The following is a 14,159-nucleotide window of genomic DNA, read 5'->3' on the forward strand; positions in this document are numbered from 1 at the left end:
GTGACACGACACCCGCCGATTGCATGATCGGGATAAAGTTGGGACTGGCGTGGTGGGGGGGGCACTCACGCTCGGCGAGCTTGCGTATGCGCAGCGTGACGGTCTCGCCCGCCGTCTGCAGGAGGCGGATGGCCTCGCTCAGCGGCTTCCCCTTGAGGCCGACGGCGTTGATCGCCAGGATCTGGTCTCCGATGTGGATGGCTCCGGTCCTGCGATGCAGCGCGGGTTTCAAAAGGCACGCGATTGATATTTGCAGCATTTTTATAGATTTTTTTTTTTTTACTCCTCTCACGCGTGAACACACACGGACGGCCATCGCGTGCGGACACAGGCAGAAAGACAAACTCTTTTTCACTCTTTGAGCAAGTGCTGTTAGCAAACACCTGTGAAGGTCACCAAAGCACACGAGGTGGTGGGGTGGCCATTACTATGCCTGGGTGCCTTTGTCTCCCCAGTGACGATGTTTGTACATCGCATCAGGTACTCCTATGGGAGGCCCAAGAGCGATTCACACACTACTGCTTCCCACACATGCACACACGCACACGCAGGCAGGCACACACAGCAAAGTTACATGGAGTGGCAGGTTGAAACGCAGCTGCGGTGAGATTTCACATGCCGTGCATTTCGAGAAATAACTTTTTTAGTTCCAGTCACTTAAGACTTGTCAGAAGAGCATTTTGTAAGAATTTGTAACAAACATCTATCTCTCCCGGGAGACACTGCAGAAACCATCAAAATGCTTGAAATCAGAATCTTTATTTAAACTGGAGGAATCCGATGAGCTATGAAGCTCTTTTTTAGAGATGTCCAGTAGGGGACGGCTCAGAAAGTCACAAGATATATATCGGCTGAACCCCCAACACCTTACCAAACACAATTTCCCTTGCACCACTGCCCTCATCTTCCCATCCCTAGCGGCGATAAGCAGCGCTTGAACCATCGCCAGGGCTGGTGGATGGACCTGTGGAAAATGCCAGATGAGGCCTCCTTCTGAGTACCACCCCCCCCCCCCCCGCCCCTCCCAGCGCCCACCGTCTCAGATCCTGGCACCAAGGGACAACCCACCCCCCCCAACAGCTGCGGCCACTGCACCACGACCCCTCGCGACCTCCGCGGGGGGCCCCAAGCGGCAGCAACTACCGTTCGGCAAGGCCGCCGGAGGTGAGGCCCGAGATGATGATGGGGTCGAAGGGCTCCTCGGTGCCGGAGATGGTGATGCCGAGCGGCCCTCCGTAGCGCTTCAGCTCCACCGTGTAGCTGATGGCGCCCGTGCCCTCCAGCTCGTCTGCACGGCCGGCGGGTCGAGAGGAGGAGAGGAGCGACGGGGTGAGATGCGGTCGCCCTAAGGAAGTTCATTCGAAGATCTGTTCCTTCGGGCCCACGCAGGTTTTTGTAGGCCCTTGTCGTGAGGACTTGGCAAGAAAACTTTTTTAATATGCCAAATGTTTTAGAAATGTCATTTTTTTAAAAATGCAGGCATACATATACATATATAATCTGAAATGCTTTGTATATTAATCGATATTAATCACGTAATAGGCTTTTACCCTTTAAACTGGTACAAAAACTGACACCTTTATACGAGGCATCATGTTTGCAATAACCACAACACAAGCAGTCAAAATGCAAACAAAAAGAAACAACTCTGATAATGATGATTATGCACTGTCCTTGAAGTTGATTGGTCCACACCCGAGACAGCTTTTTCTTAGAGCCTAGTCTCCATTGGTGTTGGACCAGATGACGGCAAAAAGCGTATTAATCACACCTCCGATACGCACGGTTGGCTACATACATTGCGAAGTAAGTTCAACATACATACGTAACATTTAATAATTTCATTATTATTCACCCCATACATCATGGGTCAAGCTTCGTTCAGTTTTCTGTCACAGCAATCACGAGGGCGATACAAAGTAAAACAAATCCTCAGTACACGCCCGGAGACGAGCCGAGACCTGAGTTGTCGTCGTCCTTGCGGATCTTGAGTCTCACGAGCTCGTCGCCCTGCCGCAGGATGTGAGCCGCGTCTTCCATGGAGCAGTGGTCGAGACGGACGCCGTCGATCGCCAGCAGCTGATCGCCCGGCTCCAGAGTCCCCGTCCTCACGGGGAAGCGACACCGAGGTCAACTATTTAGACAGCCTGGTCCGACAACCGTGTCCCTCAGCATAGACAAAGCCTGGTCTATCAATCAACCATGTCCCTTAGCATAGATACAGCCTGGTCTATCAATCAACCGTGTCCCTCAGCATAGACAAAGCCTGGTCTATCAATCAGCCATGTCCCTCAGAATATAGAAAAAGCCTGATCTATCAATCAACCGTGTCCCTCAGAATAGAGAAAGCCTGATCTATCAATCAACCATGTTCCTCAGCATAGATACAGCCTGGTCTATCAATCAACCGTGTCCCTCAGCATAGACACAGCCTGGTCTATCAATCAACCATGTCCCTTAGCACAGATACAGCCTGGTCTATCAATCAACCGTGTCCCACCGCATAGACAAGAGTTGAGTCTAACACGAAACCATGTCCCTTCGCTTACATATGCTTAGACCATGCTGGCCAAGCATATGACCCACTTCTCCTCCTGTTTCTTCCCTCGCACTGCTCGGCTTTGGGATTCCCTCCCATCGTCACTATTCCCAAGTTTGAATGAACCTTACTCAATTCAAGAAACGTATCGACTCTTATCTATCGCTGTTTCAACAGTGTTGTCTGTTGCTAGCTGCTTGGAGTTTTGGCATTTTGGGTCCAGCATGCCAAAAAAAACCCAACCCTTATAAACATCCAAACTTAACATCACCGTTACCGACCCACTTAGGCTGGGCAGCGATTCACGCGGCTGCTTAAGCCGCGGGCTCACCGATGCGCAACGCTGCCTTTCTTGACGTCGGATATGACGAGTGGATCGCCCGCCTTGCGGTAAGCCGGCGCTGAGAAACCAACACAAGCACCACGAGTGAGACGGGTACGAGGGACTCAAGCCACCCCCACCTCTCTCCTCTGCCCTAGCGCGGAGAGCGGCTGGGCGTTGACAAAGCACTAGAGGAGCAGCCGAAATGTTTGAGAATGAGAGAGGGCGTTTAATAAATCGGTGCTCTTCACTGATGTGCGGCCCCCTGACAATACACAAGGAGTTAAAACATCCCCCACCACCATCATCACCGTGCTGCTGTCAAACACAATGGTTTCAAACGTGTGGCGGACCTCACACTGACGATGTCTTATCGGCGAAAGTGGCCCCTGTACCGACCATTTGTTCAGCTTGTTTTGAAGGCCCATCATCTTTGCGCACCAATGGCATAGCTCTGGTCTCATATTTGAAATGATCTACAAGTAAATTAATATCGTTAGTTACTGCATTTTGTCAATCCACTGCTGGATGAAGGACCTCCCCATACCACGGGGCATCTCTGGGCGTTATAGGTTTGCCGTCACATGCAAGCCACTCATTATATTGGAAATGGCCAAACATCATCCACAACCGTCCTGAAAAGTGTAAATAATCACATATGCTGGTAAGCACATTATTGCGTTTATGAGCATTGTTCATTAAACGGCAATTACTTAAATGAAGTCAATGAAAATATAAATGTATTGTATAACTACATTGGGGTGTTCTTACTTCAAAACATGATTTTGCTCCCCTGATCCTCATCAAATATACCAACGCGTATTTGTTGATGATGTATTAAATCTGGGCGCAATGGAGGCAAACGTGGTGAGTTCACCATACCTATCAACCCATACGGTTTACCCCGTATTCTTGTACAGGGTAATTGAGTTTTCAGGTCCATACGATGTACAGCCGTTTCAATACGGGCACAAAAAATGTGTCTATTTGTTTGCATTTCTCCCTTGCGATGGGACTTTGTAGGATGAACGCTGAGATTTATAAGGGCACGACGGGGTGACCAATAAGGTCTGAACTGGTCTGTAGTGAGGTAGGGCGCTGATAAGGGGTTGACAGGTTTGATTCACCGAGCTATGAACCCAGCGACCTGAGTCCGATTCCCTGCCACGGTTAACAATCACTGGTGAGTGGCATGTGCACCGGTTCTACAACCAGCAGAGCTCTTCACCAACAGGCATTGACCACTAGTAGCAAGGTGAAGTATGGTCAAACAACCCCCATGACAGAGGCCTTCATTCAGCAGTGAACTATTAAAGGGCTGTAATTATTATTACCATTAGTATATGAATGCAACAAGAATACTGGTAAAATCCTAGGTAATCCACATCTTATATTTAAATAAATGTAGGAGATGCGATCAGACATTGAACACAAATCTTTGGCCAGCTTCAATATTCAGCTCAGGCGTGGAAATTAAACTGTATCAGCACAAGGGTCCCAATTAAATGAATAGAGTTGGTTTAATGTTCAATCAATCACGAGTGACCCTAGCCAGAGTTCACTTAATGGGTACTCTCGTTAAAGTTAACGAATGCTAATGGATAAAATTTTCTCCGCGCTGGAGGCATAAACGTCGACTCTGCTCGTCATATATATATATATGCTTTCGTGGCCGTATCGTTTACAATGCGGCAGTTTGGCAACTTCAATCAATCGACTAAAACACAAATCGCAATAAGACTACCGCTTGTGGAATTGATTTTGTGGAGCTTTCATTGCAGCTCCTTTGGCCAAATGACGTGATGCCTTTGGGTGGCAATGCGGACTTACAGCTGATGGTGATTCCCAGCTCCACGCCTCTCCTCTTGGGCAATTTGACGTGGAACGTGCCGCTGCTGGGAACGATGGACTCTGCATTCAGTGGGCGAGCGGAACAGCTGATTAATGGACCGCGTCACAGTGGCTCAGCTCCTTCTCCACCGCGATTAGCATGGTTGGCCACGCACGGTGCAAAAGAAGTTCAAGAAGACGTTTTAAGTTCAGCGAGTGGCCACGAGTGACTGGCCACCAGTTTTCCGACTTTTCCATGACCACTGAGAAAGCAACCAAGCAAGCCGGCCTGGGTCCAACGAACCAGGCAAGTCTGCGTGGCTTACATTTCCATGGAAGGCGTAAAAACCCAGCACCCCGGCACACTCTCGAAAAACGGTGTGACAGCACGGGCCCAACGCAGATGCGCAATCGGCAGTGGGCCGCACTTCGGTAAACTCTTCAGGGCCGTGTTGGGGTTTTTGTTTTCCTATACAGTGGAATATTTCAAAAACATATCTATAAATCCTCGTCATTCCTTAACCTAACCCAAGCATATATTCACATTTGTTTCAAATAAGCAATTTTGGAGGAAAAGGAGGATTTGGGGGGACAGGGGGGCGGGCGGGAGGGGTTGAGACTACGGAGCCGCATTGCTCTTTAAGTGTTCGTATGAAAAAACGAGCACGGATTTCTCACGCTCGTGAAAACGCATGACATTGGTGACCACGTGCTCAGAAGGCAGTTGCCCATTCTCATCTGCTGCCCCCATTGTCTGGAACTCTCTGCCTCCGTTCACCTGTGTGCTGTCGATTTCCCTGCCCCCCATTCATGTCCAACCCCAAGACCTTTTCTGTTTTTCGCCACCGCCTGCAACCGTCTCTCTCGACATTAAAAACACGCCCATCATGTCGGTACAGCGTCTTAAGATGAGGTCACATTCAGGAGCTGTGTATGTTGAACTTCTGTCATGCCGTACATAGCCAACCGTGCTGAGATTGTGCCTCTGCTGAAGCTTTAATTGCACCCGAAAGCTTGAGCGTCCAACTTTGCAAAAAATAACTTTTTAAAATGTCTCGCAGGCTTGTGTTTGAGTAATGGCTTATGCTGAGCCTTGCGACGTGCATAACTCTAACGCAGACTGCGAGCTACAGATCAGTGTGGGAGGACGGCTTTAAGAAAATGCTTATTGTGAGACTTGGGAGTGTACATCAATCGAGAGCACAGGTTTATGATAAGTGTTACAAAGCATTCCTGAAACACATCAGTGTCGGAAGAGGAATGGAGAGATTAGCTTTCAGTCTCAAGCACCGTGATGAACCGCGGCACACGTGTTTGTGCGGTTACCGACCATCAGGTGCGGTACACGCATGTGACATGTTCACGCGTGAATTAATTAAGAAGATTGCTAAACGCAGAATGCTGCACCGATGTGGTGGAGGGGGTGTGAGGGGGCATGAAGGCTGTGGCTTGAGAAATGGCGTTTCACAGGAAACAGCTAATCAGATACTTTGTGCTGAGAGGCGGTTAAGGTAGGGCTTATGCTAATGCCCGGAGATTATAATATCAAGGGCCATAGATAGAGGGGCGAGACTGGGTGGCTCAGCCCAGACAAGAAATAATGCAGAAAAAAAAATCCATTAATATTTAATTTGGTTTTCATTAGATCAGAATGTTATTTCCTACAGTGAGGAATTAAAAAGATATCAGTTCCAAAGCTACGAGACATCCATCTCCATAGCGGAGCAAAATGTGAGAAAATTCAGAGCCCTTATTATAGATAAGAGGCACATGAAGGCACGCTTCAGAGGCAATTCTCCGATATCACTTTTCAGAGGGCATTTCTATAACAAAGTGGCATGAATTGCTTCCTGTGAGGGTTCCAAGTGGATATTTTTTCATCTCACGACACGCTGATAAGCACAGCTGCAACAGTTTGAAAAGACAAAAAAAAGCGAAAAAATGCAAACAAAGTGAGCATTGTTGTGCAAATTGAGGATGTGTTTTAGAGTCTGGGACAGGCCTCAGACTGTGTGCTCACTAATACTGGCCACACCATCATCTTCGTTCAATATTTATCCCACGCGTCGCATATCAATACCCCTCTAAGCCCATGCAATAAAAAACATACATACGAGGTTAAATACAACATCTTGAAAACAAAAATATTCAGCATCAGTCCGTTTCCATCAGGCACAGATAATTTGAAAAGAGTTAGTCTTGACTCATCGAAGCGCAGTGTGCCATGAACATGGGGCATCGAAGTTCAATTCCCTCCACAGCCCACAGCAGTGCCGAGTGATATCTGAACACACCAACACTGACTGGTACACGTTGAAGCGTGGACAAACAAGTCATGGGGAGCACTTCATCCAGCAGTGGAATTACAAAGGGCAGTAAATAATCAGAATTTAGAATTCCGTTACGCAGGTAAAGGTGCAGCCCTGCAATTGCTTGCTCACGCCACTGCTGGCTGAAGGACCTCCACACCTCCACTGGAGGGAGCTCTAGAGAGCCACTCTAAATGTGTTGTGGACTGGCACCTTCTCAAAAATCACTTGGACCACTTAGTTGGTGCAGCTGTGTTGGGAGTGGTGCACAAGCATCAATAACAACAACAAGATTACGCGGCCGCCAGAAAATAAAGATCTATATAATTGATGACGTTTTGAGCAACGGCCCTTCTGCATGGCATTGCCATGAGCGACTTCCTTATCATCATCATCTATGGAAGCGGTCAGGAACAACAGCTGTGTGACATCATCACGAACATTATCATTTGCAATATATGCATCAGCAAAAATTCAACCATTTATATCGTCATCATCAACACCATTACTAGCTTCACCGATAATATACCGTCCTAGTTAAGGCACTGTCACTGACCAAATGTTTCTTTGTTACCTTAATCGCTGATAACACTGGTCAACAAAAAACAAAATTCTGGCCTGGACTTTTGCAGCTGTTTTAGACTAATTTCAGGGTGCTGATTCCAAATCTGATCTCAGATTTAATCTATCACATCTAATTTATGCTATCGGTATACCCCATTTTCATTGATTTTACCCGAAATTAACTCCTTCACTTATGATTGCAAGTTGTTGCGAGTCAGTGACTGCTTTAGTGTTAAAATATGGTGCTGTATATTTAGGATAGTGTGTTTATAATTTCATTTTATGTAGATATCCACCTTTATTTAATATTTTTCTTCTGCAGTTTTTAATTGAAAATGCAATATTTGATATCTCGCAAACCTGATGTGATAGACAAAAACTGATGCCAGATTTAGAATCAGCACCCCAAAATTATCTTAAGACCGTCGGAATACCTTATGCCAGAAAAAGTGTGTTGACCAGTGTAATCCGGCGGTAAACCCCGTGACGCCGGCATTGACGCGTTCACAGCAGCGCCCCCCAAACAACCCCCAGCCACCCCCCCCCCCCCCCCGCAAGGTCGGCGCTCACCCGCGACGTCGAACTCCATCTGCAGGCGCGTGCGGCCGCCAGCCGCGGCCTCACGTAGCAGCTGGTGCACCTCGTCCAACGTGGCCTCCTCCGTGGGGACGCCGCCCACAGCCAGCAGCCGGTCTCCCACCTGCAGCACTCCGCATCTGCAGCGTGCGGCACAAACGGATGTTGTCGCCGGTCTTCCACTCGCTTCTCAAGGTCAACTCAACCTTAATTGAGTAGCTGACGCAGCCTGCGAACATCGGCGCTAGAGAGACGAGATTCAGTTTAACACGTAGGCTTTTGCCACCGATATTATCCACAACAGAGATTTTTGGGTTAGATCGCGTGAATATAAATGTGTCGTTAAATCCGCCACCACCCGACGAACAAACTCGAATTGTAAGTGTTGTGGGTTTACTCTCCAACACACCGGTATGCTGTACCAGTAACAAATTGGCCATTTTCTGTTGACATGCTGAATTTTACTAATTGGCTGTGTCAGGTGGTGGCGTGTTTAACGACACATTTATATTTACGCGATCTAACCCAAAAACCTTTATTGGAGACAAAATTGTTTACCGCGTGGTTTCCGGCCTCACCGCCCCCCTCTCCTGCACCGTGCTGGCCCAAGGTCGGCACCGGCTAACAGCAACCGCCACAATGGTCTGCGGATGCTTCATTTCTCACGGAAATATTTTCCCGGCCATTGGCCTGAGTGGCCACAGCCCATCGCGAGAGGTCAAACGGACGCGGGCCTGGGCCGGTTGACCTAACTCAGGGGTCGGCCACGTGCTGTTCCCCATCTGCACGCTGCTCTCTAAGGAGAGCTTCGCGACGTTATTTACGAAGGACCACCACCCTCTCGTATTCACCACACGCATTGCGGCTCTTGAAATTGTGAGTTCTTTTACTTACCAAATTCGAAAATAGAAAGCCTCTTCCTTGTTATGTTGGTTGCCGACCCCTGACCTAACAGGTGGCGGTCCCAGATGACAAAGGTGGTTCAAAAGACAAAGCCCTGGCCGCAGCGTTGGGCCTCAGTCCGCGTCGTGCGGTGTTACCGCACGGTGCTGTCGCACGGTATCACATGGTGTTGCCGTGGGGTGTGACATGCCGTTGCCGCGTCGTGTCACATGGTGTCGTCACGTGGTGTCGCACGGTATCACATGGTGTCGCCGTGGGGTTTCACACGGTGTTGTCGCGTGGTGTGACATGCGGTTGCCGTGTCGTGTCACATGGTGTTGTCACGTGGTGTCGCACGGTGTCACATGGTGTTGCCGTGGGGTTTCACACGGTATTGCCGTCCTGTGTGACATGCCGTTGCTGCGTCATGTCACACGGTGTCGTCGCTTGGTGTCGCACGGTGTCACATGGTGTTGTCGCACGGTATCACATGGTGTCGCCACATGGTGTCGCCACAAGGTGTCGCCGCACGCCGCCGCCCCCCAGTGCCTCACCGCTCGGCGGGGCTGTCGGGCTCGATGAAGCTGACAACGGGGGGCAGGTTGAGCACCTCGGTGCTGAAGACGCCGCCCTGCAGCTGAACGCCGAGGCTGCCCAGGCCGTCCCCGTACAGCACCACCTCCATCACCTCCGCGTGCACCACCTGCCCGCCGGGGCCCAGGCTGCTCGACGCCAGAGACACTGGGGGGCGGGGGTGGGGGATGAGGGGGGGGTGAGCCTTTCCTGATGCGCAGCCAAGTCCGGCCAGCGTGACAGCCACTAACGAGGCCAGCCGTCGCCTCCCGCGACTGACCTTAGCACAAAGCGAGAGACACCCTCCCACAGACGAAGGTCACAATTAACAACTTGGGGCGGATGAGGGTGGCAAGGGGCTTCGAGTCAAAAGAGTAATAATGATGACGGAAAGGATGTCAGCGGTTGCTGCTGGAATTGGCCAAATCTGAATCCGATGAGCTATGAAGCTCTTTTTCACAGATGTCCAGCAGGGGCGAGTCAGCTTCATCATCGCCACCTTCATGATATCCATCATCACGAGCTCAATACCACTAGCAACATCACAATTACTGCCATGATCATCACTATCATTATAATATTCATTCCATAGCACTTCATAAGGTCTGTGCCACGCCGCCTCGCTGAGTACCACGCATCTCGGCCGAGCTTCCTAAGGGTCAGGCACGGTCGGAGGACCCCCGAAACCTTCCACGAGAAACGGGGCCCTGGGTGTGAGTGTGGTACGCAAGCTGGTTTTTTTTATTATTATTATAGGAGCCCAGTACAGAGCACAAACCACGACGCGGGGGTCTCACGCGAGCTCTTGAAGTCCTTCTTGCGAGCGCGGCGACGCACGGAGGCACTGCGCGAGCCCAGGGGCAGCGTGGCGCGGCCCAGGCTGCTCGGGTGGAGCGAGCTGATGCTGTGAGCGCTCATGGAGGTCGGAGAGAACGTGGCCGACACCATCGCCACTGCGCGAGGGGGCGATGGGGAGACGGGATGGGGGAGGGGAGGGGAGGGGCAGGGAGAGGAGGGCAGAGGATGGGGGTGAGAGTAGCACAGAGAGAAAGAGAGACGCGGGGAAATACAGGGAGAGACCAAAATGACAGACACACGGACACACGGACAGACACACAGAGACGGGAATGCCAAATAGGCAATGAAGCAGAACTACACCAAGGCAGAACATTTAACAGCTGGACAAACAGATGGATATGTGGATGGATGGGAGACAGATCGTTAGGAGGCAGAATGATTTACAGGCATGAGAATATACATATAGATGGGCAGACAAGGGCACAGAAGGATAGACAGATACAGACAGACAGAGAGACATACAAGAAAGCAGGCAGGAAGCCAGGTATATATGATACAGGCAACCAAATTAACAATACAAGCATGCTCCACAAATTATATGCATGACAAGCACATCACGGCAGCATAAACCAAAAAGGTTATTCATCTCATCACTTGACACACAGTTAGATGGCAGCCTCACATCAACAATCCACAGCGCTGTTCCGCAGTAGAGGTGGCCGAATGGTTCAGAGGTCAGAGCGCTGAGGGACCTGGGTTTGAATCCAGGCGAGTCGTCCGTGATTAAACAGAGTTCTCAAGCTCAGCGAGTCGATGGCCTCAGCCCAGTCACCCACCAATGTCTGGGCAAGAAACCGTCACATTAAATGTGGTTCTTTACTTAACTTGGCTATATTCCAGATTGCCATGCCATGAGCATAAGTGCCTGTGGCAAGGTGGGGCGGGAGAGTGCTGGCATGTACTGTGTGGACCAGAGGTCGCATCAGTTCGGTATCCTTTAATTAATCGGGAGATGGCAATAAAGCCAGTGAGGCACGGGAAACATCGCCTCTTTTGCAAAGGGGCGACCCTGGGGGGGGAAGGGATCTCAGATCTACTTCCGTGACGGACACTTCAGCGGACCTTTCTCCAACACCAAGGGTTGCATTGCTCTGCTAGAGTCCCGAATGGGTTAGTATTCATCTGAGCCCATGACACCGACAGGATACAATTTAGGCGGGGGGGGGGGGGGAGACAACAACAACAACTCTGAACAGAGTCAGCCATTTCTCATGAGAGCGCAAAGCGACAGTGAAGAGCAGGTGAGAGTAAGGCAGAGGAGGGCATTTACTGGAGTGCAGTTGGTGGGACGGGGGAGGAGGAGGAGGAGGAAGGCGGTCCCTCACTCGGCCGTCACCTGGGTGGTAGGTGTGGAAGTGGGAGGCCCGTGGGTCCCAAGAAAGGTGCCTCTCACTCTTTTGCACCTTCACTGCAGCCGCTCCCCCGGACAGAATGGGGAGAGGAGCGGCGGAGGAAGTGTTGAGGGCGAGGGAAGGAGCGGGGGGGGGGGGTAAAGGGGGCGGTGAGGAAGGGGAAGAGGAAATGGAAGAGGGAGGGGGGACAGTGAGAAAAGGCGGCCTTAGAGCCGAGATGCCGGACGAGCGAAGGCAGAAGTTTGCAGAGAGTGAAAAGGGAAAATGAAAGCTGAGAGGAAACTTGAAAATATACGCTTTGAGAGACCGCTGCATTGTACCCTGCAACACGCAGAGTTTTGTTTCCGTTTGTGTCTGTCTGTCCGCGTCTGTCTGTCTATGCATGTGTCCATCCATGCAGCTATCTGTCCATCTGTGTGTCCGTCCATCCAAATGCAAGTCCGTCCACATGTTCATCAAATGTTTTGTCTGTCCATGTGTCCCTGTGGCCATTTGTCCTTCAATCCATGTGTGGCTGTGCCCATCCATTTCTATGTCCATCTATTAATCCATGTGCTTGTCTGTGTGTCTGTGTGTCCATCCATCTATCTATCCACGTGTCTGTATGTGTCCATCAATCTGTATTTCTGTTTGGCAATCTGCATGTCTGTCGATGTGTCCACCTATCTCTCTATCTCTGCATGTGTCTCTGTGTGTGTCCATCTATCTTCATGTACGTCTGTAAATCCGCGTGTATGTCCGTGTATCCGTGTGCCCATCCATCGGTCTATCTCTCCATCTCTGCATGTGTCTCTGTGTGTGTCCATCTATCTTCATGTACGTCTGTAAATCCGCGTGTATGTCCGTGTATCCTTGTGCCCATCCATCGGTCTATCTCTCCATCTCTGCACGTGTCGCTGTGTGCGTCCATCAATCTGCGTGTCCGTCTGTCAACCCGCGTGCCCATTCATCAGTCCGTCCATTCGAGCTTTCGTCCGCACGTCCACCCACGTGCCCACCCCGCCGCCTCTCACCTTGCTCGGGCCCCTTGAGTGCGAGGCGCGTCTGCCGGATGGGCAGGATCTCGAGGCGCACGTTGTCCGTGGCGCTCGCCAGCAGCTGGGTGGCCTCCAGCAGCGAGCAGTGCTCCATGCCCGTGCCGTCGATGGACAGGATCTGGTCGCCCGCGTGCAGGGCCCCGCACCTGCGGGTGCCAGCGGCGCAGAGGGCACGGCAGAGGTCGCAACCGGGTACCCGATACCCGTACCCTACCCGATACCCGGCTACCTGTACCCGGCCGGGTACGGGTACAGGTACCGTTTGCGACCCTGGTGTGGCCGGGTACGGGTAAGCCGTGAGTCACTGGTGAGTAACCGTTTGTCACTCATTTCCCAACGTCTTGTCTCTTCTCACAATTCAAGTTCCTAGAATCAACCCACCCGCGTCTGCAACATGGCTTCATCCCAGAGGTCGCAATCGGGTACCCGTACCCTACTCGATACCCAGCTGGGTACGGGTAGCTGGGTATCGGGTAGGATACGGGTACGGGTACCCGATTATGACCCTGGTGTGGCCGGGTACGAGTACGAGTATGGGTAAGGAATCAAAACCCGTTTGCGACCTCTGGGGCACGGAGGGACGAGCGTGGGCGAGCGAGACGTGGTTCAGCGGCACCGCTTTTCAGACTGTTGTTCTACGTACATGGGGGCGCCACGGTGGTGAGAGATGTTAACTACCTCGCCGGGTATGCAGGAGGTCGTGAGTTTGAGAGTTCTCTCTCTTCCCTGTGTTGGCGTGGGTTTTGATCCGGGTCCTCAGGTTTTTCCCTCCACATTTAGCAGCATGCGTCTTGAGTGTCTGGCTGCTATGATTTCCACGTCATAAGCCACTTCGTTAAGCTACCATTCGTGGCCAGGTCACTTCTAATAAAGAGCTACAGTGAGGGAAAAAAGTATTTGATCCCCTGCTGATTTCGTACGTTTGCCCACTGACAAAAAAATGATCAGTCTATAATTTTAATGGTAGGTTTATTTGAACAGTGAGAGACAATAACAACAACAACATCCAGAAAAACGCATGTCAAAAATGTTATAAATTGATTTGCATTTTAATGAGGGAAATAAGTATTTGACCCCTTTGCAAAACATGACTTAGTACTTGGTGGCAAAACCCTTGTTGGCAATCACAGAGGTCAGACGTTTCTTGTAGTTGGCCACCAGGTTTGCACACATCTCAGGAGGGATTTTGTCCCACTCCTCTTTGCAGATCTTCTCTAAGTCATTAAGGTTTCGAGGCTGACGTTTGGCAACTCGAACCTTCAGCTCCCTCCACAGATTTTCTATAGGATTAAGGTCTGGAGACTGGCTAGGCCACTC

At 50.6% G+C, this 14,159-nt stretch overlaps 1 protein-coding gene across 10 annotated transcripts in view; it reads right to left on the minus strand.

Annotated features, from left to right (window-relative positions):
• Nucleotides 1-14,159, minus strand: part of LOC133342611 (glutamate receptor-interacting protein 2-like) — a 189,862-nt gene that overhangs the window by 13,642 nt on the left and 162,061 nt on the right. For 7 of the 10 annotated variants that reach the window (XM_061551856.1, XM_061551861.1, XM_061551860.1 and 4 more), the window contains 10 exons: nt 12,819-12,988; nt 11,724-11,861; nt 10,393-10,548; nt 9,577-9,763; nt 8,135-8,280; nt 4,692-4,772; nt 2,871-2,940; nt 1,962-2,107; nt 1,144-1,288; nt 70-209 (listed from right to left, as the gene is read on the minus strand). In XM_061551856.1, the coding sequence (XP_061407840.1) occupies nt 70-209; nt 1,144-1,288; nt 1,962-2,107; nt 2,871-2,940; nt 4,692-4,772; nt 8,135-8,280; nt 9,577-9,763; nt 10,393-10,548; nt 11,724-11,861; nt 12,819-12,988 (1,379 nt within the window). The remainder of the gene's footprint in view (nt 1-69; nt 210-1,143; nt 1,289-1,961; nt 2,108-2,870; nt 2,941-4,691; nt 4,773-8,134; nt 8,281-9,576; nt 9,764-10,392; nt 10,549-11,723; nt 11,862-12,818; nt 12,989-14,159) is intronic. The other 3 variants (XM_061551863.1, XM_061551862.1, XM_061551858.1) reach the window with 2 other exon arrangements.

This window comes from Lethenteron reissneri, chromosome 15 (assembly GCF_015708825.2).
Source record: "Lethenteron reissneri isolate LAM-NWPU_2019-01 chromosome 15, ASM1570882v1, whole genome shotgun sequence".
NCBI classification, from domain to species: Eukaryota; Metazoa; Chordata; class Hyperoartia; order Petromyzontiformes; family Petromyzontidae; genus Lethenteron; species Lethenteron reissneri.